Source organism: Vulpes vulpes, chromosome 16 (assembly GCF_048418805.1).
Source record: "Vulpes vulpes isolate BD-2025 chromosome 16, VulVul3, whole genome shotgun sequence".
NCBI lineage: Eukaryota > Metazoa > Chordata > Mammalia > Carnivora > Canidae > Vulpes > Vulpes vulpes.
The window spans coordinates 54,146,229-54,172,275 of record NC_132795.1 but is presented as its reverse complement, the minus strand read 5'-3'; the positions used below and the strand labels follow the sequence as shown (position 1 = coordinate 54,172,275).

The 26,047-nt window shown below is 51.9% G+C and overlaps 1 protein-coding gene across 3 annotated transcripts; it reads left to right on the top strand.

Annotated features, from left to right (window-relative positions):
• Positions 1 to 628: 628 nt before the first annotated feature.
• TEF (TEF transcription factor, PAR bZIP family member) lies at positions 629 to 25,980 on the top strand. Of its 3 annotated transcripts, none has more exons than XM_026017442.2 (4): positions 629 to 961; positions 15,112 to 15,429; positions 20,999 to 21,219; positions 22,379 to 25,980. In XM_026017442.2, the coding sequence occupies exons 1-4, from the start codon at positions 859 to 861 to the stop codon at positions 22,592 to 22,594; spliced, it is 858 nt and encodes a 285-aa protein (XP_025873227.1). In that variant the 5' UTR covers positions 629 to 858; the 3' UTR covers positions 22,595 to 25,980. The 3 variants fall into 3 exon arrangements, with proteins under 3 accessions (XP_025873227.1, XP_025873226.1, XP_025873225.1); XM_026017441.2 differs by lacking the exon at positions 629 to 961 and adding an exon at positions 10,453 to 10,727; XM_026017440.2 differs by lacking the exon at positions 629 to 961 and adding an exon at positions 10,989 to 11,235.
• Positions 25,981 to 26,047: the final 67 nt, after the last annotated feature.

The following is a 26,047-nucleotide window of genomic DNA, read 5'->3' as shown; positions in this document are numbered from 1 at the left end:
GGGCTGGGAGGCAGGACATCACTCAAGACAAGTCTGAGCCGCTCCCTTTCAGTGGTGCTGCTCTGTGGGCCCACCCAGGGCTTGTCTGCTGGGCACCTGCCTCTTCCCCTCCCCGGAAGACCACAGGAATCCCAGGCTGCAGGTTTTCACATGTCTTTTAGGAGAGCAGGCGTCGGGCTCTGCAGATGGCACAAAGCCCCAGTTAGCCACGCCACATGCAAACCTGTGTGCCTTGCAGGACGCACAGGTGTCAGACTGTGCCAACAACCTCTCGAGGCTCCCAAGCTTGCAGGTGAAGGCGTGATCCCCCTTCCTGTGCCTGTCCGTGCCAACTCAGAGTACGACCTTCGTGCTGTGCTGTCCGGAGCGCCAGGGTCTCCGGTCCCGGGCCACACTGATTTCCATGGCCGGCCCTGCCCTCTGCGGCACTTGGCCACCAGGGCCTGTCGGCAGAGCGCGCCTGGGTGTGCGGCACACGCTGGCTGTGGGCGGGGAGCCATCTCCCTGTCTCACCTGGCAGGCCTGGTTATGGCTCCCAGCCTGGGGGAGAACTTCCCTTTGCAAAGTTAGATAACAGGCCGGGCTCTGTCAGAGGATTGGCGCGGTGGCTCCACGTGCTGCGGCTGGCGCAGGGCCAGGCCCGCCCTGCCAGGCAGCGGGAAGGGAAGGCCTGGCTGCAGCCGGAGCTGGCGGTCGGCCGAGCCGGGGGTGGACGGGTGGGCTGGGGCCCCTACTGCCCATTGGCTGCCTCGGGCTCCCGCCCCGCCCGCCTCCAGAGCCTGCGGCTCCCGGGCCAGCTCCTGCCTCTCTAGCTGCTTCTGAACTCCCCGAGCAAGCACCTCCCGCCGGGCCACGTCCATGTCGAGCTGTGACCGGATTGGAGTGGCCCCTGCCATGGACATGCCTGAGGTCCTCAAGTCCCTGCTGGAGCACTCTCTGCCTTGGCCAGAGAAGAGGACAGGTAGGAACGGAGGTGGCCTGGGTTGACTGGCCGCCCCTGTGCCCGAGGGGTGGGGGCAGTCACAGGCACGGTGGTGGGACGGGCAGCTCCCCACTTGAGGTCTGCCCTGGGCCCCCTTCTTGGGCAGGAGGAGGGCTGGGTGCAGAGAGGGAGAGAGTGGGGAGCCCCCACTGCAGCTCAGGGGCTGCCTCCTGGGCCTGTGGGCTCTGGGAGCCCTGGCCAGCGTGCAGCCACTGACAGGTGCTGTGCTCACGTGGGGCATGGGCAGGACCCGCGCGCTGTGCTGGGAGAAGCACTGAACGCCGCCGACTGTGTGTTAAGTTCCCTCCCTCTGTGTGTGGGGGGTGGCGGCAGCTGGTGGAGGCTGTAGATCTGGGCAGTGTCCGGTGTCTGGAGAAAAGGCTTTCCTCCATTCGCCTGCTTCGGCTCCCGCTCGCTGGAGGGCTGAACCCCTGCATGGCATGGAAGCTGTTATGTAACAGGACCACAGGCTCGCAGCCCCGGTTCCTAGGATACACGGGCAAACACGGGGCCCGGGAGCCAGCAGAGGAGGGCGTGGACAGAGGGGCAGGGCCAGCAGCCGGCACCAGGTGCCTCCTGAGCCTGCCTGCAGAAACAAGCCCGTGGCTAGATTTGGGGGCCAGCCTGCTCAGAGTACTCCCTCCTGATAAACGTTTCTCCAAATCTCTTCTGTGCTCAGATGTCAGGGGCTCACACCCAGGTCCTCGCTGCTCAGAATCCACATGTGCCTTTAAAGGAGCCCCCTGGTCCCCTGCTGCTGGAGCAGACTTAGGACTCCCAGCTGCCCCCTTGGGGGACCCCTCTCTGCTCATCCGGCTGTGCTGACACCTGATCTGTCTTGTCACCAGAGCCCTGGGTGTCCCCGCAGGACTTCCTTCCAAAGGACTCTTAGCCACTCCCAAACTCTGAAGCCTGGGGACAGACACCACAGGCCCTGCCCTCACCCTCTGGGGAGTGAGGAGACCCTTCCCCGAGGGAGGAAGGTGGCTCCCCAAGCTCAGGGCAGGGTCCCTGTGGGCTCTCCCACAGAGCTCTGGGCGCAGGCCCCTCAGACCACGCACCCTGTGGCTTGAATCCCGGGGCAGTCGGGGCCACTCTCAGAGGCGGGCGTCCTAGAAGGATTTCCTACGCCCGCGTAGCCTCAGGCCCCGGCTGCTAACCCAGAGAAGCCCGTCTCTTCAGGAAACTCTCAACTAAGCCTGGCAGAGAAGCCACAGCTGACTTTCTTGCCATCTCTGAAGGGCTGTGTGGGTGGGTGAAGCTAGAAGTCTTTCCAAAAGCTAGAGGTAGAGGCGCCCGGGGAAGATAGGGTGTCTCAGGATGGCCCAGTGTGTGCACAGGGAGCAGCTGGGTGGCCAGCAGCTCTGCAGGGACAGCCCTCAGCTGGACAGAAAAGGGTTATCGGGGCGACTCAGGGCACTGCTGCTTGGACTAGGATCACAGAGCCTTTGAAATGTGGCAGCAACTGCTGGCCACTGGCTCCCAGCTGGCCCCTGGTCCCCACAACTGCTGGGCAGTCCCCCTTGCTTCCTATGGGTGGGCAAAATCGGGGTTCAGCACTGAGGGGACTTGCCCAGGTTCTCAGGCAGAGCTTTTCCAAGAGTTGGCGAGTTCAGACTGAAGATCAGTTTGTCTGGTATGGCTAGGTCGGTCCAAGGGTCATGAACCAGAGTCTCATGCCACCTCTTATTGATTTCCCATGTGGCATCTCACTGGGGGTCAGAAGCATGAGGCCCCACGGGGCTGATGGATGCCGATGAGCAGATGAGGGGATGAAGGTTGAAGAGCTAACAGTGTTAGTGCACCCCACAAAGACCTCATTCATTATGGCTCCCAAACCACCGTCACCATTCTCCAAAGCTCCCAGATTCCCCATATCTTTTTTTTTTTAAGAATTTATTTTTAAGTAATCTCAACACTCAGCGTGGGGCTCAAACTCACAACCCTGAGGTCAAAAGTCTCATGCTCCACTTGCTGAGCCAGCCAGGCGATCCTCTCCATAGTTTTAATGAAAATAAACATATCTACCTGAAAACCAATATATCTTGGTAAAAAGACCACACATCCCATACAGAACTAGAATTTCCAGCAGTCATGTAGCAAGTACTTTACAAGTTCTCTCTCCCTGTTTCCCCCGACCCTGGCATCTGACTTCAATGGGAGGAAGACAAGAGAAACATCCAGCTGCCCCAGAAAGCAGGCCTACCCCCAGGACTGCTCACCCTTTGTTTTGGTGTGAAAGGGGTAGTTTCTCCATGGGGGCCTGAGGCCTGTTTACAAGCTCTCCACTTTCTCCAGCCCAGTGACTGCTTCCACACACCTTTGGGTCACGTGCAGAGCATATCTTGGGTTCAGTGTGAGGGAATTATAGACGCAACCCATGCCGAGTGTGAGAAATCCCAGGTGCGCTCTCACGAGACCCTGCTCCCCTGCAGCCTCTCACTCCATGTTCTAGTTCGAAGATGCTTCCTCAGATACAACCTTGGGGCTTCTCTCCCTCTTGCTGCCCCTGGGCCTCCCCCACCAGCCTGTGCAGACCTCTACTTCTTTCCTGTCCCTAGTCAAGCACTTTGTCTAGCAGAGCTGACCAGCCTTGAGCCCCACCCCCAGCTTCAGGTCACCATGGCCGCCTGGTGGCCCCTCACTGTGGCCACCAGTTTGACTGACTTTCCTGAAGGCAAATTCATATCCAGCAAAAGAGTGGGTCTGTACCCTGAGTCCTGACTCAGTTTCCCTCTGTCTCTGGTCCCTGATCCCTAGAGGGATCAGGATGTTTCTTGTTTCCATTCCTGCTCTTTCTCCAGAGGATCCTCTTCCAAGAGGGGATTCTGTTCCAAGTCGCACATTCTCTCTCTCACTTCCTTCTCCAGCCTCTGGAAAGACCCTGCTTCTCTCAACCACACTGTTAGATCTTTATACCCTATCCTTCCCTCAATCCATGGGGCCTCAGCCGTGCTCAGAGGCTAGTCCCTCCTTTTCCTGCCAGCTTTGGTCTCTCAGGCATCCAGGGAGCTGTGTGGCATGAACACTCCCCACCCCCCCCCACCCCCACCCCAGAGGTTTAACAAGACCCTTACTTTGAGCTGGGCAGTCAGGGTACCTGCCTCAGGGAGCTTCTGACTAGAATCCCTTGTGGGTCACCCAACAGGGAATCCTTGACAGGCCCCCCACCGTCGATCTGTACAAGGTACAAAGAATACCTGCTTCACAGGTATTCATGCCAGGATTCTCCTATGGAGAAGCCTTTGCACACTGTGAAGTGCTACACTGTTTTCTTTTCTTTCTTTTTTTTTTTTTTAAGATTTTATTTATTTATTCATGATAGACACAGAGAGAGAGAGAGGCAGAGACACAGGCAGAGGGAGAAGCAGGCTCCATACAGGAGCCTGATGTGGGACTCGATCCCGAGTCTCCAGCATCACGCCCTGGGCCAGAGGCAGGCACCAAACCACTGAGCCACTCAGGGATCCCCTGAGCCACTCAGGGATCCCCACTACACTGTTTTCCCGTGAGAGACAGCAGCTGGGCCTGGCATGATGCTCCTTCCACCAACATCACATTTGTAATCTGACCCTCCATTCCCCTCTTTTGACTCTCCTTCCCGAGGATATTCTCCTTGAAAGAACTGGATCTTGCAAGTTTGTGGGAGCACACACAGGGTTGTCTCCTTGGAAATGGGTGCTGAGGCTCCTGGGGCATGGTGCCATTGTCTGCACCCACCAGTACCAGCTGTGCTGGCCAGAGCAAGGGCCGAGTAATAGGTGGGATCCCAGTGGGACGTGCCTGACTCCATGCACCCTGGGCTGTTCTGAGCTTGGCCTCAGGAAAAATCCATGTGGTTGCCTCCACACCCAGCCTGGCGGAACCAGAGAGAAACTGAGAAATTGTGGAGTTTGCTTTTAGGGAAAAGGAGGAGGCGGTGGTGGGGTGGGGGTCTTCTATATACTGGGCACGTTAGCTCCTTGAATCCTACCACCTCTAAATGGTGAGGAAATGCACTTAGAGGAATCAGCTACCCTCAGGCCAGTGTGTGGACCAGCCTCTCTTCTTTGCTCCCACATCAGGGACTCAAGCTTTCTTTTCTATTTGCTCCCCACCATCACCAATCACAGAGAAATGTGATAAATTCATTCTTACCGAGTGCCAGAAACTGGCAGTTGTGTCTAAGAGTGCCCCTCGCAGATGGTTTCACACCTTTAGGAGCCTGACCCAAGGTGACGCTGCCCAAGGAATGAATCCTGATCCTAAGAACCAGTTTCCTGAATGTGAGCTTTTACATCACCATTTGTGGAATGGCTTTGCAAGGGAGGTAGGATCATCCATTCTACGATGAGGAGTTGGATGCTTGGTAAAGGGAAGGCCACAGACTTATCAAGGATCCCAACCCAGCTCGGCCTGCTCCGGGCTCATCCTTTCCCGCAGGATTCCCACAGGATCTCCTCAGTCATCTGATCGCTTATTGAGCGTTTGCTATGCTTGTGGCATGGGTTTGGGGGTGGGTGAATGACGCAAACACTCCCCCCCACACACACCGGTGTTTGCATTCCAGTGGGGAGAGACAGACAATCAGCAAAGAGGAGGGTCAGGGCCAGCCTCTCAGAGGGGGTGACATGGGAGCAGAGGTCCAGAGAGGGAGGAAGAGTGAGCAACACCTAGAACTTTCAGGCTGAGGGAACAGCACCTGCAAAGGCCCTTTTCTGGGTCAGAAAAGACACCTGTTTGAGGAATAAAGGGCCACTGTGGCTGCAGAAAGTGAGCAAGGGGGACAGGAGGTAGAGGGGGGAGGTGGAGAGACCTGCAGAGGGGAGAACTTACAGGGCCCTGGAGATCATAAAGAAGCCTGGAGCTGTCATAACCCTGCCTGAGAGTCCCCGCCCACCTCCACTGTTCTTGGGGAAGTGGCAGGTGGGGAGGAATGAGGTATTCCCAGGACAACCCAAAATGCAATTAGGCTGAGTTAACTTCCACCAAGCGCTTGCTGTGTGCCAAGTGCTGTTCTCAGGGGCGTGCCTGAAGTGTTTGCTTTTGACATTCAGGCACAGAGAGGTTAAGTAACTTGCCCAAGGTCACACAGTTAGCAAGCAAAGTAGGAATTAAACCCAGATGGTCTGACTCCAGAGCCCACACCCTAAGGCTGCACCATCAGCACAGCTTTCACTGGAGAAACTGTGGTTGTCGGTGGCTGTTGAGACGTGGCAGAGGCTGGAGGTGATGGCTTCTCTGGAAATGGCACTCTCGGGCAGCGCTCCATCTGTAACCCGAACCCCCGGGGTGGACAAGAGGCAAGCCAAACAGGAAACTCGTATTGAAGAGATGGGCAAGAGTTAGTGAAGAGCCTCCACCCACCACTTCTCCCCTAGAGCACACTGAGACCAAGGTACAAACCACAGCCCAGAACTATGCAGCCACAGGTATGTAGGTTGTTGGCCAGCCTTGTGCTGGGGGACTTGCCATCGAAGATGGCTCATGTTTGCTATTCCACGTTCGACTGTGAATCAACACAATGACTGTTATTTAATGTCAATAATGTTCCAAATGTATAGGACTTGGCTCTGAAAGATTTTGTCAACCTTCCTAGCAGCACTGCCAACAAAGCGAGCCAACAAATATTTACTGAGTTACTACCCTGAACCAAGTTTTGTGCTCTCCTGCATTGGGGACTGGCAAAGCACACAGACAACTAGGCTTTGTGGGAGCTCCGTGGAAGCCTTCTCATTGTCCTGCTCTTACACACACCATGCTCAGTAAATCGGAAGACTGCAAGTGGTACTGTTCTACTAGATGCTCAACATTGGCCAAATGGATCGCTGTGGCCAAAGGCTCCCTTGCTGGAGTTTTAGCTCCTCTGAAACTCAAGTTTAAATAATAATACTCTGAATTGGCATAATGGTTTAACAAAAGGCACTTGTTCTGCATATGCTCAAGTAAGTTGGGTTGGGTTTTTTTTAGTACTTTTTTTTTTTCCTAAGTAGGCTCCACTCCCAGTGTGAAGCGTAATGAGGGACTTGAATTCATCACCCTGAGATGAAGATCTGAGCTGAAATCAAGAATCTGACCCTTAACCGACCGAGCCACTCAGGCACCCCTTAATTACCTTTTTTTCCCCCTTAATTACCTTTTTAACTTGGGTTGGTTAGCAGGTTCCTGAAACACTAAAGAGAATTTAAAGCCAGACACTGCACATCCATATCTCTGCTGTAGCTTTGACTCTGGAACCCAGCCTCCCAAAATAATTCTACTCCTGACCTGACACAACCTGAATGAAGGGGAAGGGTGGAGGCCCACCCACTCCATGCCACATACTGTTCAGGCAGGCGCTTGAGATCGCTTCTCATGCTTCTCATCCTCACAACTGCTCTGTGAGGTATGCATATGTACCCTGGTTTCTGAGAGACAAATAGGAGGCTGAGGAGAAGTCACAGGCCCAAGGCCATGTGGCCAGTCAGCAGCTGAGAGGAGATCCAACCCATGCCTGCCCCCAAGCCCACAAATTCACCCCTGGACCACACTTCTCTCAAAAGTCACTGCATTGAAACCCTGTCACTAAAGGACACTGAGATCCCACTTCATACCTTTAAAGTCTTTTTTTTTTTTTTAAGATTGTGTTTATTTATGCATGAGAGACACAAAGAGAGGCAGAGACATAGGCCGAGGGAGAAGCAGGCTCCCTGTGGGGAGCCTGATACAGGATTTAATCCCAGAATCCCGGGATCATGATTTGAGTCAAAGGCAGATGCTCAACCACTGAGCCACCCAGGCGTCCCAATACCTTAAAGTCTTAACTGTGTAATGACATGTCCTTTTATGGAGCTTTTTTCTTCATAGGGCTCACACCCCTATGGAAATCAGTTAATTCTCACAACATCTATTCCTCCACCACCAGAAGAGGTGAGGCCACGCTGTTATTCCCACTTTACAGATTGACAGGAGACAGGCTAGCCAGAGGTGCTATGGCTCCTCTCTGGTCAGCTAGAGAAGGAAGCCCAGAATGGAATGGCTCTCGCCCCACCTCCAGGGTGGTGCTATTGAACGCTGCCAGTGCACAACATAGCTAACCTCCTAGCTTGCAAGCAAGCACGAGAGAACATGTTTATAATGTTCCCACAGTGTTTGTGACACACCATTTACCCTGTGGTTATCCAGGAGAAAAGAAAAAAAAAAAAAAAAAACCAATACACACACATGGGGAGTGTCAGGACATGAAAAGAGAATGAAATCAAAACTGAGTTTTAAAGTTCCAACCTGCTTGTCTTGCTCACCAGTGTTGCTTGCCTGTTAGGTTAGTTGCTCCAGGCTGAGTGGTAAGTAGAGCTGGCATTATGCCTTTTGGATAACTGTAGCTTACAAAGATATCTGAATCTTTACTCCTTACTACATCCACCCTTGTTATAGACAAATGTTACAACTTTCCATTGTTAAATGATCACAAATCCTCCTCTAATACCTTGAAAATTGTTTTATTTTTTTTACCCCTTCAATAATGTCACGGTAGCCATGAAAATAAGACACTTAACTAACGCAACAAGTCTCTCCGCCGCCAAACCAGCCTTTTTTTTTTTTTTTTTAAGATTTTATTTATTTATTCATGAGAGACACACAGAGAGAGAGGCAGAGACAAAGGCAGAGAGAGAAGCAGGATCTATGCAGGGAGCCCAATGTGGGACTCGATCCTGGGACTCCAGGATCATGCCCTGGGCCGAAGGCAGGTGCTCAAGCACTGAGCCCCCAGACATCCCCAAAACTCCCTGCTGAGCAGGGAGTGTGATGTGGGGACTTCATCCTAGGACTCAATCCCAAGACCCTGAGATCATGACCTGAGCCCAAGGCAGATGCTTAACCTACTGAGCCACCTGGGCACCCCTAAGATTTTATTTTTAAGTAATCTCTACATCCAGTGTGGTGCTGGAACTCACAACCTTGAGATCAAGAGTCCCATGCTCTACCAAGTGAGCCATCCAGGAGTCCCCCTAAGATATCTTTGTTTAACCACATACGTAACTCCCACCAACAAGTCCACAACGCAACAAATCTGTGCGCAGCTTAGTGTTTCTACTAAACAGAGAATCAGCATACACCGAGCAGTGGGTTTGTCGCCATGTTTAGTAAAATTATGAAGACTACCATTTGTTGCACATTTACAATTGTCCAGTGCATTGGCTTCTGGAAGCCCCACAAGATAGACCCTGCCGCCCTACCTCCATTTGATATACCAGTAAAGGAGGCCTGGAGATGTGAAGCCATTGGCTGGAGGTACGAGCCAGAAGGTGACCAAAGCGTCACGTGTGTGGCAATTGAGAACTTGAATTTGGAGCCAGATGCCATGTCCCTGGCCCAACCATTCCCCCAGAATCCCTTCAAAACTCTTGCTTCCCAGGTTTGCTCAGGGGCCCCACTTCTTTTTCCTCCTCAACTTCCAGCAAAATCCTGATTGCATCAGCTGGCCAGCTTTCAGCTAGGCGGGTGTTGGCGAACGGAACCTATTCTGTGCACCAAAGCCTGTACTCTGCCGCTCCCCAGCCTGGCTACTGGAAGCCCCAGGCTCATTGGTGAGAAACCGGATCAACAGGCCAAGCCCCCCACCCCTTCCCCCGCCCCCAGGGGAGTTTAGAGGCCGCGAGAGTCCAGCACAGCTTGGGTGCAAAGTAGAGTGTAATTTGTGCTCTAATGAGGGACAAAGTTCTGGGCGCTCTACCGTCTCCACGTGTGTGTACCCGCTCACATTTTACACTTCGACTGTCCCCTGAGGAATTCTCAGGGACTATTCGTGTTTTAAGAGGAGGTTCTCCCGCAAAGGGTGTAATCGGTACCCTGCGAAAAGAAATTGTGTTTTGTTTCGCTTTTCTCTAGGAAAAGGAAAGGAAAGTCCTAGTGAGGTACAGGACTTGCAGAGCTGTTTAGGATTTTACAGAGGAGCCCAACCCCTTAATTTTATGGATGAGGAAGCAGGCGCTAGTGAAGCCACTGGACTTTCCCAAGGTCACAAGCTGGTGAAGGGGAGGACGGAAGCGTGGCCCCGGCCCCGGCGCACGGCAGCCCCTCTCTCGCCACCCGCGGGCCTCAAGAGCGCGCCCTCCACGCTAGTGTTTATCTGGCCGCCACACCCGCACAGCACCCGGATCCGTGGGGAACCTGACACCCCCCCGCCCCCCTGCCCCGCAGCCGCGGCCAGGCCAGCCAGCCCTACGGGCAGGGCAGGTCGCCGTCTGCGGCCCTGGCCTCAGCCAACCTCTGGGTCGTGGGGGAGGAGGGGCGCGCGCCAGGTTTTCGCGTTCCCGTCCCACGACCCTGGGCAGAGTCCCCGGAACAGAAAGGCCCGCCCCGCCCCTCCCCTCCCCTCCCCTCCGCTCCGCTCCCCTCCGCAGCCCCGCACGTGCTACGCCTCGTGCACCGCCCCGGACCCCGCCCCCGCCCTCCATTGGCTGCACCGCGCCTTCCGCCTCTTCCCCCTCCCCCCGCTACTAGACTCGGCTGCGGCTCCACGTGACCCACGGGGGGACGGACGCGAGGCCCGAGCCGGCCACTTGATAGGCTCCCCCGGCCGGCCCGGCCTCGCCCAGCCCAGCTTCCTTCAGTGGCGCGTCAGGAGGTGGCGAGATTGCGATGAGAGGGAAGGGGGAACGGCTGCGGTGGTCTGGGAGGAGGGCGGGGGTTGTGAAGAGGGAAGCGAAGGTGCAACCACGGGTTGAGGATAAGGGGCTGCGGCCGAAGAGGCCCCATGACACCGATTCCAGCAGGCGCCAATCAGGTGACACAGAGGCGGATGGGGCGGGGCCTCCGGCGTCGCTCCTCACCTGGCCCCACACGTGCCGCGCTAACCCCGGCGGCCGAGCCAATCACGGCCCGGAAGGCTGCGCCTGCCCTCCTTGCAGGATGGGCCAATCCGAAGCCGCGATCCGGGGACGCTGGCATGGTCTCATGAATAATTAATATGCCAGCGCCAGTCCGCAGGCGGGGTAGGGATGGAGGGAGGTGGGGGTGCTGCTGGGCGCTTGCGCAGTAGCTGCCCGTGTCGGCAGCTGCTGCGGGTCGCACGGCTCTGGCCCATCTCGGGGGGCGGGCGGGGGAGGCGAGGCGCGCGAGCAGAGCGCGGGGCACGATGTCGGACGCGGGCGGCGGAAAGAAGCCGCCTGTGGAGCCGCAGGCGGGGCCGGGCCCCGGGCCGGGGCGCGCAGCTGGGGAGAGGGGCCTGCCGGGCTCCTTCCCGCTGGTCCTGAAGAAGCTGATGGAGAACCCCCCGCGGGAGGCGCGCCTCGGTGAGGGGAGGGGGTCCGCGCGCGCCCGGGGGCGGGGTTTCTGCAGGGGCGGGGCCTTGCGAGGGCGGGGCCGGGGAGGTCGGAGGTCAGGGTGTAGCCGTCCTGCGGAGGGCCGCGGAGGGCGAGGCGAGGGGGTTGGGGAGAGAAGGTCGGGGTGGCTAGCGAGAGGCTAGGTCAGATGGAGGTTGGCGGGGAAGGGGCAGGAGGGAGAGGTGAGGTGGGGGTCGCGGTGAGGAGGTTCGTTGGGGCCGCCTCAGGGCGCGCGCGGCGTGTAGGGGTTACTGAGGAGGCTGATGGGGGTCGTAGCAGCCTCTTAGCGGACGCTCCAGGGCGCCTTCCCTGGGGATGCCTGCAGCAGGATCACTGGGGATGCTAGTTTAAAATGCTGGTTCCTGGGCCCCACCCTTCGCCCACCCAGTCTGCGGCTGCTGGGACAGGAACCTGCATTTGAAGGAGCACCCCACCTCTGTGATTCCAAAGTCCACCAAAGTTTGAGAAGCGCTGACATACGGTGGTGGATTGTCTTTGTATATGGACTTCCCTGCTCCTGGGAGGAGGACCCTTCTTCATCCCTGCGTGTGCGTATCCCCAGCTACTAGGTACACCCGGGAGATTTTCCGCTGCTGAGGTGGGGGAGGGATGTCAGGAGAAGGGATGCCAGGTGCCCTCCCAGGGGGAGGTTGGGGCGAGGCAGGTAGGGGGATGAGGGTTAGAACGAGGCCACTGTGGCCCTTCACCTGGTTTGTTGGGGCTGACCCTAGACTTTGGGGCCACTGTGGCAGGGTTGGGCTGCTGCTTGCTTCCTAGGCCACAAAGGTCCCTGGAGCCTGTGTGGAAAGCAGATTTGGCCCTGTTTTTTGGCCTTTGAGAACCGGAGGTTCAGGGCACAGGAGGAGTGCTACCTATTGTGAAGTTTTAGCTGCATTGAAGTATGTTTTCAGTCTGAGATCTTTGAATTTCTGAGAACCATCAGTGTGGCTCAAGGATTTGGAAAGGAATAAGCCTTCTGTGAATTACCTGTCTTGAATTAATTTTTTTTTAAATGCTGTTTCTCCTTTTTTTCTGAGTGTGTGCTGAGGTTCCCATCTCTATGGCTGTCACTATTGGGTTATAAATAGCTTCAGCACATCAGGTAAGGCCAGGCTCTCCCCTTCTGCTTTGGAACCTCATGTGCACAGACCCTTTTCTTTGTTTGGAAGGCAGTGCTTTGTTCCAGATGATGGGGATGAGAGGAGCTACTGGGACAGGTGTGCACATCTCTCAGGTTCTTATTCAAGATTACTAAGTAGCCACCATCTATAACAATAATTCTACCTTGTATTTGCACAGTGCTTACAAAGCACTTTGACATAATCGTATGTAGTCTTCCATAGCAGTCCTATAAGATATTACTCCCATTCCCCAGATGAGGAAAGCTGAGGCTCAGAAGGTGAGGGTGCTTCCTCAAGGTCACATAGCTAGGCCTTACAGCTCTCAGCCTGGTCTGGTGCTTTTTACGCTATCACTGGCAACCACTGATGTCCATCCCTGTGACCTAAGTAATGGGCCTAGTCCTTTATCATCTTGTATAATTAAAACTCTGACTATAATTTATAAAAAAATTATAAAAACACTGATTAAAATATTCTTGGGGTGCCTGACTGGCTCAGTAGAATGTGCAACTCTTGATCTTGGGATCTTGAGTCCAAGCCCCACGTTGGACATAGAGGTTACTTAAAAATAAATTTAGGGGTGCCAGGGTGGTGCAGTTGACTCTTGGTTTCAGCTGAGGTCATGATCTCAGGGTTCTGAGATTGAGCCCTGCATCGGGCTCAGTGCATGGAGTGGAGTCTGCTTGAGATTCTCTCTCCCTCTCCCTCTGTCTGCCCCTCCCACTCATGCTTTCTTTCTCTATGAAATAAATAAATCTTTAAAAAGAATAAAAATGTTTTAAGAAATATGTTTTTAATTGCTTATGCCAAGTAAAGCCTGGAACTTATTGGTATGTGTCCTTCAGTATGGCTGTTTTTCTGTCTCTTCCCTTTTCCTGCCTCCTCTGATTCCCATGATCCAATCCAACATAGGGCACAGTCGTTTCTGAACAGAATGTAGAGTCAGATCTCAGAGGAGTAGAACAAGGAGGCCACCTGGCCCTCCCAGCCCATCCAAGCTTGGTACAGAAGGCAGTTGCAACAACTCAGGTTAGAAGGCATGAGCAAATTCTGTCTGTCAGAACCTCCACCTTTTTAACACACTGGGTGTGTTCATTTTTATTGGACCAACAGGCTGCTTTTCTGACTGACTGTGGTCTAGGAGTACACACATGACTGGTTTATTTCTGACATAATCATATTTGATTTGTCTTTTTCACTTGAGAATCCAGAGTTCAAAGTTGTCTCCCTCAATTTGAAGGCCCATTATGAACTTGTCATGATTTTATCTCCCACTTCCCTGATTAGCCTCCCTTTGATTCCCTTCTAACCTTGTCACATTTCTTTCATCTTTTTTTTCCCCTTAATTTGCCCGTTCTTGGGTATCTGTGTGCATAGCTTTTGGGCTGAGACAATTAGGTGGGATCCAGTCTCCACTAATTGATTAGTTTTGCTTTGAATGGGAACAAGCTTGGGGGGGGGGGAGGGTGCAGGAGGAAACAAGCTTTTCTTTTTTTTTTTTTTTTTTTAAACAAGCTTTTCTACTTCAGCTCCAGCCCTGTCCTTCTTTCCAGAAAACCTGCCTTCAGTCTTCCCTGCTTATTCAGAGATAGAAGGTTCTTGAAATGCTTGCTCTGAAATAGGTTCTGAAAAGACAGCTCCAAGCCCTCTCTATCCAATAAACCTAAAGGGAGTCAGTTTGCAAACCCAGCATTTTTCATTCAGTATGCACAGTTTCCTTCAGCTTGCTCCCATAGTGGTCTTTCAGATGTAGAAATGAATTAGATGTAGTCCCTGCCCTCAGTGAGCTCACAGTAATAGCGAATGCCTGCTGTGTGCCAGGAACCCTACAGGAGATGTTCAAATGCTATCCCTAGGGGTGCCCGGCTGGCTGAGTCAATGGAGCATACAACTCTTGATCTCGGGGTTATAAGTTCGAGCCCCACGTTGGATGTAGAGATTACTTGAAGATAAAAATGTTTTTTAAAGGGGGATCCCTGGGTGGCTCAGCGGTTTAGCGCCTGCCTTTGGCCCAGGGCGCAATCCTGGAGTCCCACGTCAGGCTCCCGGCATGGAGCCTGCTTCTCTCTCCTCCTGTGTCTCTGCCTCTTTCTCTCTCTCTCTATGTCTATCATGAATAAATAAATAAATCTTTTTTAAAAATGTTTTTTAAAAAAATGTTATCTCTAATTTTCACCAAAGAGGTTGCTTTGTTCTCATGTACAATGAAGGACACTGAGGCTGGGAGAGATTAAAATCACACATAGCAAGTGGGTGCCACAGCTGAGATTCAAGCCCTAGGCTGGGTTGCTGTGGAGAAGCTTCGCTGGAGGGAACAGGACAGAAGAACACAAAAGTTCTTGGCCCGAGGAATCCTAAAATATCCTTTCCTAAAATATTACTAAGATAGCAGAAACTCCATTTCCTCCCTGCAGCCTCTCTCCTGCAGATGCCAATCCCACAGCCTATTCTGAATTAATCCTGGGACCACATCAGGCCCTAGAACTTGTGGAGAACATTCTGGGAAGCCCAGCCATGGGTGAGGCCACGCTGCCACCGCTGAAGGAGACCAGTGGGCCTGGGACAAACAACAGGTTTTAACTGGAGAGCAGAGCAGGCTCTTGAAATTGCTGGGACGGGTCAGGGCTCAGATGGAAAAGAGTCAGGCCCGAGAGGCCCACTGCTTACCTCCTGAGGTTGAATTACCCTCTGGTGTGGTGTCTCATCACAGATTTTGTGTCTGCAGATAAAGAAAAAGGGAAGGAGAAGCTGGAGGAAGACGAGGCCGCGGCAGCCAGCACCATGGCGGTCTCAGCGTCCCTCATGCCGCCCATCTGGGACAAGACCATCCCTTATGATGGCGAGTCTTTCCACCTGGAGTACATGGACCTGGATGAGTTCCTGCTGGAGAATGGCATCCCCGCCAGCCCCACCCACCTGGCCCAGAACCTGCTGCTGCCTGTGGCCGAGCTGGAAGGGAAGGAGTCAGCCAGCTCTTCCACGGCATCTCCTCCATCCTCCTCCACTGCCGTCTTTCAGGCCTCTGAAACCGCGTCCAGCACAGGTGGGTGCCTGGCCACCTGGCCCATCCAGAGGGCCCTCACACACCCAGTGAAGCCTTTCTCTCAGAGGTCCTGGTGGTCCTGCAGCATGGAGAAATTCTTGGCTCCTCACCCTTGAGCACAGTCCCCTGAGGCTGGAGACAAAAATAGCAGCCACATCAGCGCAGTCTGGGCCTTTCTGTAGGTTGGTGTGCTGCAGATGGCTGGGACAGTGGAGTGAGCCCTTCCAGTCTGAGGCTTTACAGGATAGAAATCCCAGGCTGCTTTTCCTCAGCACACTGCCCTTTGTGTCTGCATGCACTTTGCCACAGCTTATTGGGAAGCTCAGGCAGTAGTAACAATAATAATAATAATACCAGGTAACATCTGTTTAGAACCTACTGCATGCCAGGCATTAATACATAATCCTGACAAGAACCTTGTAACATTGATACTCTCATACCTGTTTTATACCTGAGGAAATTAGAAGTAACTTGCCCAAGGTCACACAACTGCTAGGTGGTGGAGGCAGCACTCGAAGTCAGGATGCCTGACTCCAAAGCCAGATACTGCTTAGGCACTGGCCTGAGCAAGGCATTCTTGCTGCCAGGACCATCATCATCTTCAGGACACTTCCTTTATCCTCTTGTTCTTTTTCTGTTCTACCTCTTGAGGTAGGTGGGTGGGTGGGTCGGTCGGTTGGTTGGTTGGTTAGTTGGTTTTCATGCTGCTTGGACATGAACCCTTCAGAGGAGGCATGGCTGCTGTCTCAGAGAGCCCTACAAAGTTTTTTGCAGGCTCAGTTACAGGCATACAAGCTGATGGCTCCCATGAAGGATCCCAGGAATTGGTGTGGAACCCAGGGGACCCACACCCAAGGAATTCTCATGCTCTATTTTTATTTATTTTATTTTCTTACTTTTTTTTTTTTTTTTTTATTCTTAATTCATAATCAGTCTTGTTTTCCATAACTTCTTCCATTTTCTCACCTGGTTATTTAAAATCAAATTCTAGATACTATATCATTTCATCTGTACGTATTTTTTTTTTAAGATTTTATTTATTTATTCATGAGAGATACACACAGAGAGAGAAAGAGACAGAGGCAGAGACATAGGCAGAGGGAGAAGCAGGCTCCAAGCAGGGAGCCTGATGTGGGACTCCATCCCAGGTCTCCAGGATCACACCCTGGGCTGAAGGCAGCGCTAAACCACTGAGCCACCAGGGCTGCCCCCTCATCTGTACGTATTTTAATATGTCTGTAAAATTTAAAGGTTCTTCTAAAAAACATAACAAAAATACCGATTTTACATAAAAAGTTGACAGTATATCCATCAGCATTCCAATTCCCAAAAAGTTGTCTCAGAAATGTTACTGTTTAGAGGGACACCTGGGGAGCTCAATTGGATAAGTGTCTGACTCTTGATTTTGGCTCAGGTCATAATCTCAGGGTCATGAGATCAAGCCCCACATTGGGCTCCTTGCTCATCAAGGAGTCTGCTTGAGATTCTCTCTCTGAAAAATAAATAAATAAATAAGTAAATAAATAAATAAATAAATATTCTCTCTCTGCTCCTCTCCTGTGCACACATGCACACACATGCACATGTACTCATTCTCTCTCTCTCAAATAAATCTTTAAAAAAAAGTTACTCTTTTACTGTTTGTTTGAATCAGGATCCAAACAAGATCCACAGATTTCATTTAGTTTTGTCTCTTAAATCTTTTGTTATCTATAGGGTCCCTTCTTTTTTTTTTTTTTTTTTTTTCCAATTTATTTGTTGAAGAAACTGATCATTGGTCTGTAGAGTTTTGCAAGTGCTAGATTTTTCTGACTGTAGCCCTATAGTACATGTTCCTCTGCCCCTTGTTTTTCTCTTGTAAACTGATGAGATGTAGAGGCTTCCGCTGATTCCAGGTGAATTCTTGTTTGAAGGCAGTTCATTTTTTTGTTTGTTTTTTTTTTTTAAGATTTTTTATTTATTCATGAGAGAGAGGCAGAGACACAGGCAGAGGGAGAAGCAGGCTCCATGCTGGGAGTGCAATGTGGGAGTTGATCCCAGGTTTCCAGGATCAGGCCCTGGGCTGAAGGCGGCGCTAAACCACTGAGCCACCTGGGCTGCCTGAAGGCAGTTCATTTTTGTGCCCATTAGATTGTCCTAGAAGGCTGGGCCCATGTATGGCTAGGGGGCAGAGCTGGAAATGAGTCTTCATTTTATACCTTAGGCAGTCTCAGTGGCATTTTCCTTTGATTTGTTGTTATTGTTTTAAGATTTATTTTAGAGAGAGAGTGAGGAGGGGAGGGGCAGAGGGAAAGGGAAAGAGGGACTATCATGCAGACTCTGAGCTGAGCACAGAACCTGACATGGGGCTCCATCCCAGGACCCTGAGATCATGACCTGAGCCGAAACCAAGAGTCAGAAGTTCAGCCAACTGAGTCAGTCACCCATCTGCCCCAATTTTGTTTCTAAGTAAGCCTTCTTAATAAACCATGGCATACAGAAGTGCCCATATCACAACTCGATGAATCCTCACAAAGTGAACCCACCCATGTAACTACCACATAAATCAGGATATAGAACACGGTTGGTATCCCAGAAATGCTTTGTGACGCCAATTCAGTCATTACTACCCAGAGGCCATCACTATCGTTATTTCCATCACCAAAGATGCTTGGCATTATATATATTTTTTTAATATTTTTATTTTTATTTTTTTATTTTATGATAGTCACAGAGAGAGAGAGAGAGGCAGAGACACAGGCAGAGGGAGAAGCAGGCTCCATGCACCGGGAGCCTGACGTGGGATTCGATCCTGGGTCTCCAGGATCGCGCCCTGGGCCAAAGGCAGGCGCCAAACCGCTGCGCCACCCAGGGATCCCGGCATTATATATTAATTGTATATGTATGTGTATTATGTATGATGTTTGTTTTTGCCTATTGTAATTATGTTTAAGGTCTGACATTTATCAGTACCTATAGCTAGCTTTATAATATACATATAAATTATAGGGGCATATGAATCACTTTACACTGACAAAATATATTTAGAAAACATACTTATGGGGCAGCCCAGGTAGCTCAGCGGTTTAGCGCTGCCTTCATCCTGGGGCCTGATCCTGGAGACCCGGGATCAAGTCCCATATCAGGCTCCTTGCGTGGAGCCTGCTTCTCCCTCTGCCTGTGTTTCTGCCTCTCTCTCTTTCTCTGTGTCTCGAATGAATGAATGAATGAATGAATGAATGAATGAACAAATAAATAGGAAATATCATGTTTAGTAGGAAAAAAACAACACTTATAAAAAAACAAAAAACAAAAACAGGGCAGCCCTGGTGGTCCAGCGGTGTAGCACCACCTTCGGCCCAGGGGTGATCCTGGAGACCCAAGATCAAGTCCCATGTTGGGCTCCCTGCATGGAGCCTGCTTCTCCCTCTGCCTGTGTCTCTGCATCTCTCTCTCTCTCTCTCCCTCCCTCTCTCTCTCTCTGTGTGTGTCTCTCGTGAATAAATAAATCTTAAAAACAAAAAACAAACATACTTATGGAATACTCCTCTGGCAGAAATAAAACCACAATACAGGTAAAGTAAGTTTTATATTGAAGAATCATACACATGGTAGAAATGAAAGTAAAATTCCGTCTCTTAATTTTTCAGTTCCTCCTGTTAAAAGACATAAGTAGTATGTATGGTCTGTCCAGCTTCTTTTCCTCAAATTTGTGAGGAAATTTATAATGTGCCTGTAGCAGTTTGTTCATTTTCGTTGCTTGAGTGATTCCATTATATGATCAATCATACCATGTTTGTCCATTCTATGGTTGATGGGCATTTGGGGCATTTCTAGTTTTGGGTTATGCACAGCACTGCCATGATCGTTTATGTGCATGTCTTTTGGTAAATACGTCTGTGTGTTTCCATGGGGCTGGGTCATTAGACACGTATGCCTTCAGCCTTTGTAGTTTCCACCACATAGTGTACAAAGTGGTTGCAGCCATGTCTGCTCCTCCCTGCAAAGTGTGGGAGTCCTAGTTGTCAGGCTTTGGCATCCTGGCTGTTTGTCTTGCGGGTGTAGGGTTTGGCAGCTGCGGTACTCCCACAGTTACCACATTGGTCCCTGGTCATTCACTCTTCTGATGGCCAGCCCTTTTTGTAATTAGCCCCCTCTCATAGGATCCACTGAGTTTATGCACATGATCCGGAGAAAACCTATCATGTCACACTTTCACTCAGAACCCTCCAGTGGCTTCTCCCATCTCAGGGCAAAAGTCCAAATCACTGGGACTATTGACATTTGGACCAGATAATTTTTTTGTTGGGGTAGAGGGAGGGACTGTCCTGTGCATTAGAGGATGTTTAACAGTATTCTTGGCTTCTACCTACTAGATGTCAGAGGAACATGCCCCCTTTCCTTGTGTGGCCATGTGTCTCCTGTGGGACAGAATCATCCCCTGTTGAAAACCACTGCTTTCTGGGGATTAAAAGCCCTGTATTTTATGTTCTGGAGCTGTCCTATTACTCTTTCCTCCCATCCTTTCACTTCAGCTACATCGGCTGCATTTCTGTTTCTTGAACACACCACTGCTTGCCTGTGTACATCCTGGTACACTTGCTGTTCACTCTTTTTGAAATGTTCTCCTCCCAAATAGCCACATGGCATCCAACACTTTTATAGATATTTTTAATTTATCTTGTGTAATGTCAGCCTTCCCCCGCTAGAATAACATTCCATGAAGGCTAGGATTTTTACTTGTTTTGTGCAGTGCTTTGTCTTTGCAAAGACAGTACCTGGCATGTGGTAGATATTTAGCAAATATCTGTTGACTTAAGAGTTTGTGTACTCCTATCAGTAGCATTGAATGAGTAGGCCAAAGGTATGATGGTGTTTTTTTTTTTTTTATAACTTATCTCTAATAATGCACAACCTTTGCATTCTGAAAGTGCCTCTAATCCAATGTCCACTATAAAGTGGCAGTCGGAAGGGGTAGAAAGGATTCAGAGTCAAGCAGACCCAGACTCAAATTGTACTTCAGTCACTTACCATCTGTGTGACCCTGGGAAAACCAGGCTATTTCTCTGAGCCTCAGTTTCTTCATCTATAAAATAAGGTTAACACCTGTCTGCCTTTCAGAGTTGTCCTAAGACTGAATGAACGCTGTGACCAATAATGTCTTGAGGGACTCAAAAATGGAAGCCATTTCATTCAGTCTGGGTCCCTAGCCCATAATAGTTCATAGAGGAATTCAGCTGTTTCTCATTATTTGAGAACTTGAAACCACAGGAAGTTAGGGGGTATAATGATTTAATGTTTTGCTTAACATTTCTGGGGGAAGGGAGACAATCGGAAAATCCTGTCTTTTTCAAGGGCCTCTGTTTCCTTTTGAGCATTTTGTTCCTAATGGACAGAATTCTTTCTGTATTTGTGTTGTTGAAGTGAATCACTTATGCCAGCTTGGGGGCTAAGGCTGTTGCAGTTTTTCTTCCCTCCAAGTGGCAATGGCTGGTGCAACCTTGAGGTTGAAGCAGGTGTCCAGGTGTGTGAGACGTGTCTTTGCTGTCCAGTGAGCTGCTTTGGGACCATCTGCCTCTGTGTCTTTCAGAATCCTCCCTGGAAAAGGAGAGGGAGACACCTAGTCCCATTGACCCCAACTGTGTGGAGGTAGATGTGAACTTCAATCCTGACCCTGCTGACCTGGTCCTCTCCAGTGTCCCTGGTGGGGAGCTCTTCAACCCTCGGAAGCACAAGTTTGCAGAGGAGGACCTGAAGCCCCAGCCCATGATCAAAAAGGCCAAGAAGGTCTTTGTCCCCGATGAGCAGAAGGTAACCTGCTATGTGTTATAAATAAAGGTACAGCATCAGTTCAAGAGCCAAGGGGTTGTGCTTCCTCCCATTTAATTTCATGTGGAGGACCCTGTCTCCTTGGGGACACCATTTAGAAAGGCATGAGTTCAGCGTGCGGAGCCATATCCTGCAGCAGTTGGTAGAAAGAAAGAGAGTCAGGTAACATTTGGCCCCAGTGCGACTCCCTGTAGCTTCTGTCTTTTCTTCCCGGCCACCACTGTGTTGATGTTCCCACTTCCTGGCTTTGGCCCAGCCTTCGGGCCAGAGCTCACTAGGCCACGGGAACTGGCGTTGAACAAGCCCTTGCTTTGAAGGACAAAAGATAGTTGTATGTTGCCATCCCCAGGGAGGAGAAGGCAGCTTTCAAGCTGGTGCTCTTGTAGGAACTCAGAGAGTGGGAGGGAGAAGAGGATTTTACAAAAATCTTTCCATCCTTTCTTATAAAAAATTCAAAAGGAACATATTTCATCCAAGCTTTGGAATCTGGCAGGCCTGGGTTCAAACTCCACTTTGCCACCAAGAGCTTACGAGGCCTCAGATTTCTCATCTGTAACATGGAAATAACCACACCTGTCTCTCCAGAGGCTTCTGAGCCTTCAGTAGCAATGACAGTGAAAATGGTAGATGTTTGTGTGGTCTGTACCATGTGCCAGGTGCTGCCTATAGGCCCCTCATACATGGTAACTTGTTTAACCCTCAGACAGCTCCGTGACAGAGTCACTGTTATTATCCCGCATCGTAAAGATGAGAGGCTAAGAGACTCACACAGTTCCAGCCAAGATTTAAACTCAGGGAACTGGATGCAGGATGCGGGCCCTTAGCCACAACCAAAATGTCGAAGTGAGGCAAGGCGATAGTGCTTTATGTTGAAGTAGCCCAGAACCAGTGACCATGAGTCCTCTTCCCTCCACCGCATATACTGCCCAAGGGCTTTGCTTCTTCCACATGCCTGGGTAAAGATTAGGGCCCTTCAGTGTCCTTGGCACATGTGGCTCCTTCCCTGGGGTCCAAGCTTTTGGCTGGCTGCACCAGATGGAGTTTTAAGAGGAATCTGGGGTGCGGAATGCTGGCAGGAAGGGAAGGGTTGGGTTCCCTCATGGGGAACAAGGAGAAACCCACAAAGGACACTTCCCCACAGGATGAAAAGTACTGGACGAGACGCAAGAAGAACAATGTAGCAGCCAAACGGTCCCGGGATGCCCGGCGCCTGAAGGAGAACCAGATCACCATCAGGGCAGCCTTCCTGGAGAAGGAGAACACGGCGCTGCGGACGGAGGTGGCTGAGCTGCGCAAGGAGGTGGGCAAGTGTAAGACCATCGTGTCCAAGTATGAGACCAAGTACGGGCCCTTGTAACCCGTGTCCCCTGCTCGGGCAGCGCTGCCTGCACCTCAGACCTCTGCCTGGGGGCTCCCTGAAACCCCACACACGCGTGGAGACTTATGACTCGTCATGGTCGAACGGTGGCACACCTGCTCCAGGAGCGTTCACGTTCAAGCTTCATTATCACATGGCCAGCGCACGTGGCGACTTCTCTGGGGGGCCAGCCTCCTCACCCGTGGGGATGCGAGAGAATCTACGTAGACGGGTGAATCAGCCTTAGTTTCTATTCTTGGATGTCCCAGTTGAATCGGAAGGGGACCTCTGGGGTACAGATCTCCTTTCACCAGGGGCTCGGGCTTCCCTGACTCTCCCTCAGTCTCCGGCCTGGGCCATTGAGCCTGTCTCCACAGAATGAGTCGTGATCCTTGTCGCCCAACGTCTTCTCAGGTAGTGGGGCGCATTTCCAGGTGGGGTGCGTCAGTCACCCACCTCACCCTCCCCAGAAAGTCTTTGAGAGAAACATCCGTTCCCATCTCCCTCAAAGGTAGAAAGACAAAGCAGCTCCTCCACAGTGTCCCCCCAGGGCCAGGCCATGGGAGCAGGGTCTCCACTCGGCCTGGGATGGGGTGTGGGTCTGGGGCCCACAGCAGAAGCGCACCCGGCTGTTCTTAGCTCCCACACCCCTTTTCTCCTGTGGTTCTGAGGCCTGGAAGCCAGGGATGCGGCCCTGGCGGTGGGCTCTCTCCATTTTTCATCTGCTTTGGAGGAGGGACTCCCAGGCGGCTGGTCTCCGAGTCTTGACCACAGTGCAGAGGGAGGCCTTTTCATCTCTTCTCCAGGCCACTCATGGAGGCCACCTGAGACTTACTTGTCCCACCACACTGGGCCTTGGAGCCTGCTGTTTCTTTTCACCCAGTGACCACTCTCAGATCTTGGATTTAAAAGGAACCCCCCCCCCCCCCTTCTCGCCTAGGAAGCTTAACTTCCTGGAGCCAGGATGCACCTTCCGCATGGTGTTTAGAAAACCAGCCTCCACGACCCCGTACATTGTGGGCGGAGAGCTGGGGCATGTTTCCCAAGAAGTTCCCCTTTTTTCTTGCTCTGCTCTCCAGTGTGGGCCAGGCCAGAGCCCACTTTCCCTAAAAGCAGAAGAGGGCTTCCCAGTTCTTATTTCAGGATCCCTCCCCTGTGTGAGCTGCCAGGAGTGTCAGTCTGCGGGACTTGGGGGTCTCAGGGCTCACAGCTCAGCTCTTGGGCCATCCACTCGGGCAAGGGGCCCCTTGGTCTGTGTCCCAGGAGGCACCGGCCACCCACACAAGCTGGCTGTGGTATGATGTGGAGGGAAGAGGTCTTCGCAGCTGTGGCTCCTCTATCTCACAGCTGTTCCTTTCTCGTGTCAGCGGACTCAGTCATCCTTTTGCTGTACCTGGAAGATTCATTGAGGAAAGCCGTGGGACCCTCTGTTCACTCTGGTCAGCCGGGGCACCTGGAGATAGGTGTATTTATTTGCTCAGGGCGGGTAGCCTGTGGTAAAGAGGGGTCAGAGGTGACAGGCGCACTTTGTCGGGCTTACCACTGGCTTTATTTAAAGTGGTGGCTCCAAGTCCTGTGCCCTGACCCTGAAAGACTTTTCATAACAGATGTTAAGACCGGGGGACACCATGTACCAGCCATGGGCCACTCCCCAGGGGAATGCCACGGCCCTCCAGGGACCTGCACACCTGCCCTTCCAGGGTACTTGACAAGGGTCCCTGAGGCCAAGGGAGGCCACCCCCTCCCTCCTGATTTTGACTTCGTGGTTCTATAAAACCCATATTCACTCTAACTCTATTGTAACCACAACAGGGCCGTTGCATCTGGCATGTCTGTGTCCTGCCCCGGGCAGCTTGCCTGCCCGGACACACTCTCTCTGGTCTGGCTACCCACCAAGAGGGCAGTTTTCATTTTGTAATTGGTAGAAGAGCCTCCAGCTTAAAAGCTCTTCCTTTTCTTTGGTCAGAAAGTATATGGTTTGTGTTGTGTTTTGTTTTGTTTTAAGGATGGACATCTGCTCTCTGGTTAGTGTTCACGTCCCCCCTTGAGCGGTGGAATGATGGCCTGATGTCTTTCCTCTGTCTCACCTTCTGCCTGCCCAGTGCCCTCCTTTTCCTCCCTGCCAGGCAGTGGCTGTCTGGTTCCTTCCCAAAGTGCTTACTTGGAAAGAGAGTAGCTGCCGGCGTCTTTCAGAAGAGCTCCTTTGAGTCAGGAGCCTGGCGGGGATAGGAAGGAGGGGTCCACGGAAGTGGACATTTGGGGGAAGAGGACCGCTCAGAGAAAGCGTGTCTCCTTCCCAGGCCTAAGAATCGGGTGCTTGGAGCAGGAGAGGGCTGCTCCCTGCTCAGTATCCGTCAGGAATTGGGAGTCTCCTTGACTCCCTCCTTGGGGCTGACAGCCAAAGAGTGAGGCTCCTGTGCTCAGACCTTTGACATCGTCTACGGAGCGCTGGAGGCTAGGGAAGCCAGCAGAGGTGGCTTTCTGTGAGTTTGTGATTGCTTGGGAGGCGCATACCTTCCTGAGCTCCCCGTCTTCAGCTCCATGGTAGCCTCATTGCAACCTCAGAATAGACAAATCATGAATGAACTAGAATGTTGGAAGAATATACATATAATGTATATCTAGATATAGAAATATATATATATTTAGAGAGAGCTTTCATGATGGCTAGCACCTCGTGGAGGACCTGGGTAACTCTTACCCGTGGCCAAAGGAAGGGGCTGTCTGTCCTGGCCCTGAGGTTGGGGAGGGCATTGGGCACTGACCCTTGACTGGGTAAGCATCGCCCTGCTGCGGGGGGCTGCAGTGGCCCTGGGCAGGCAGCTAATATGGTCCTCCAGCCGGAGGCGGGGTGGCAGGCCTGGGAACCAGCAGAGGAAGGCCCGTTTGTGCTGGGCAGCGCTCTGTCCGTGACCCTGGGAGCTCTGCTCCCGGTAATACAAAGGGCAAAGAGCCCCTGGTTTTCGTGGCAAAGCCCCACCCCAGAGCTCCTTTAACATCTGTTCATTAAGTGCAATAAATTTTTCTAGAAAATGGCAAAGATGACTTCCAGGTGGATATTGCTCTCTTACGGTGTTGGGGATGCCAGAACACCACTTGGTTTTATTTTTCTAAGTGCATGTGATAGAGTGTGTGGGGCTCTGCGTCCTCCCCTGGGAGCCGGCATTCCAGCGGGCCCCTCTCCCCTTTACCCTTGTTGGGGGAAAGAGGCAAGGAGAAGCCCCTCCTTCCCCACCAGAGAGGGCAGAGGCAGACTGTAGCCCATTGGCCTTATGTGCGTGTGTGCGTGCGAATGTGTCGCTGCTGGTGGGCTGGAGTGATGTGGCTGGGAGGGAAGTCGGGAATGTGTCCTTTTCAAGACAAGATTAAATATTTTGAGATGAGAATCGTGGGACTGTCTTTTCTGTCCTCCTCCCCTGTCCGTGTGTGTTGTGGCCTAGGAGCCCGAGGGAC

Bases quoted from the DNA above. Each gene is read 5' to 3' on its own strand.
- TEF (XM_026017440.2), top strand. From the start codon at position 11,079: ATGTCGGACGCGGGCGGCGGAAAGAAGCCGCCTGTGGAGCCGCAGGCG. The intron at 11,236-15,111 runs GTGAGGGGAGGG...TTGTGTCTGCAG, and splicing joins CCCGCGGGAGGCGCGCCTCG to ATAAAGAAAAAGGGAAGGAG. The intron at 15,430-20,998 runs GTGGGTGCCTGG...TGTGTCTTTCAG, and splicing joins TGAAACCGCGTCCAGCACAG to AATCCTCCCTGGAAAAGGAG.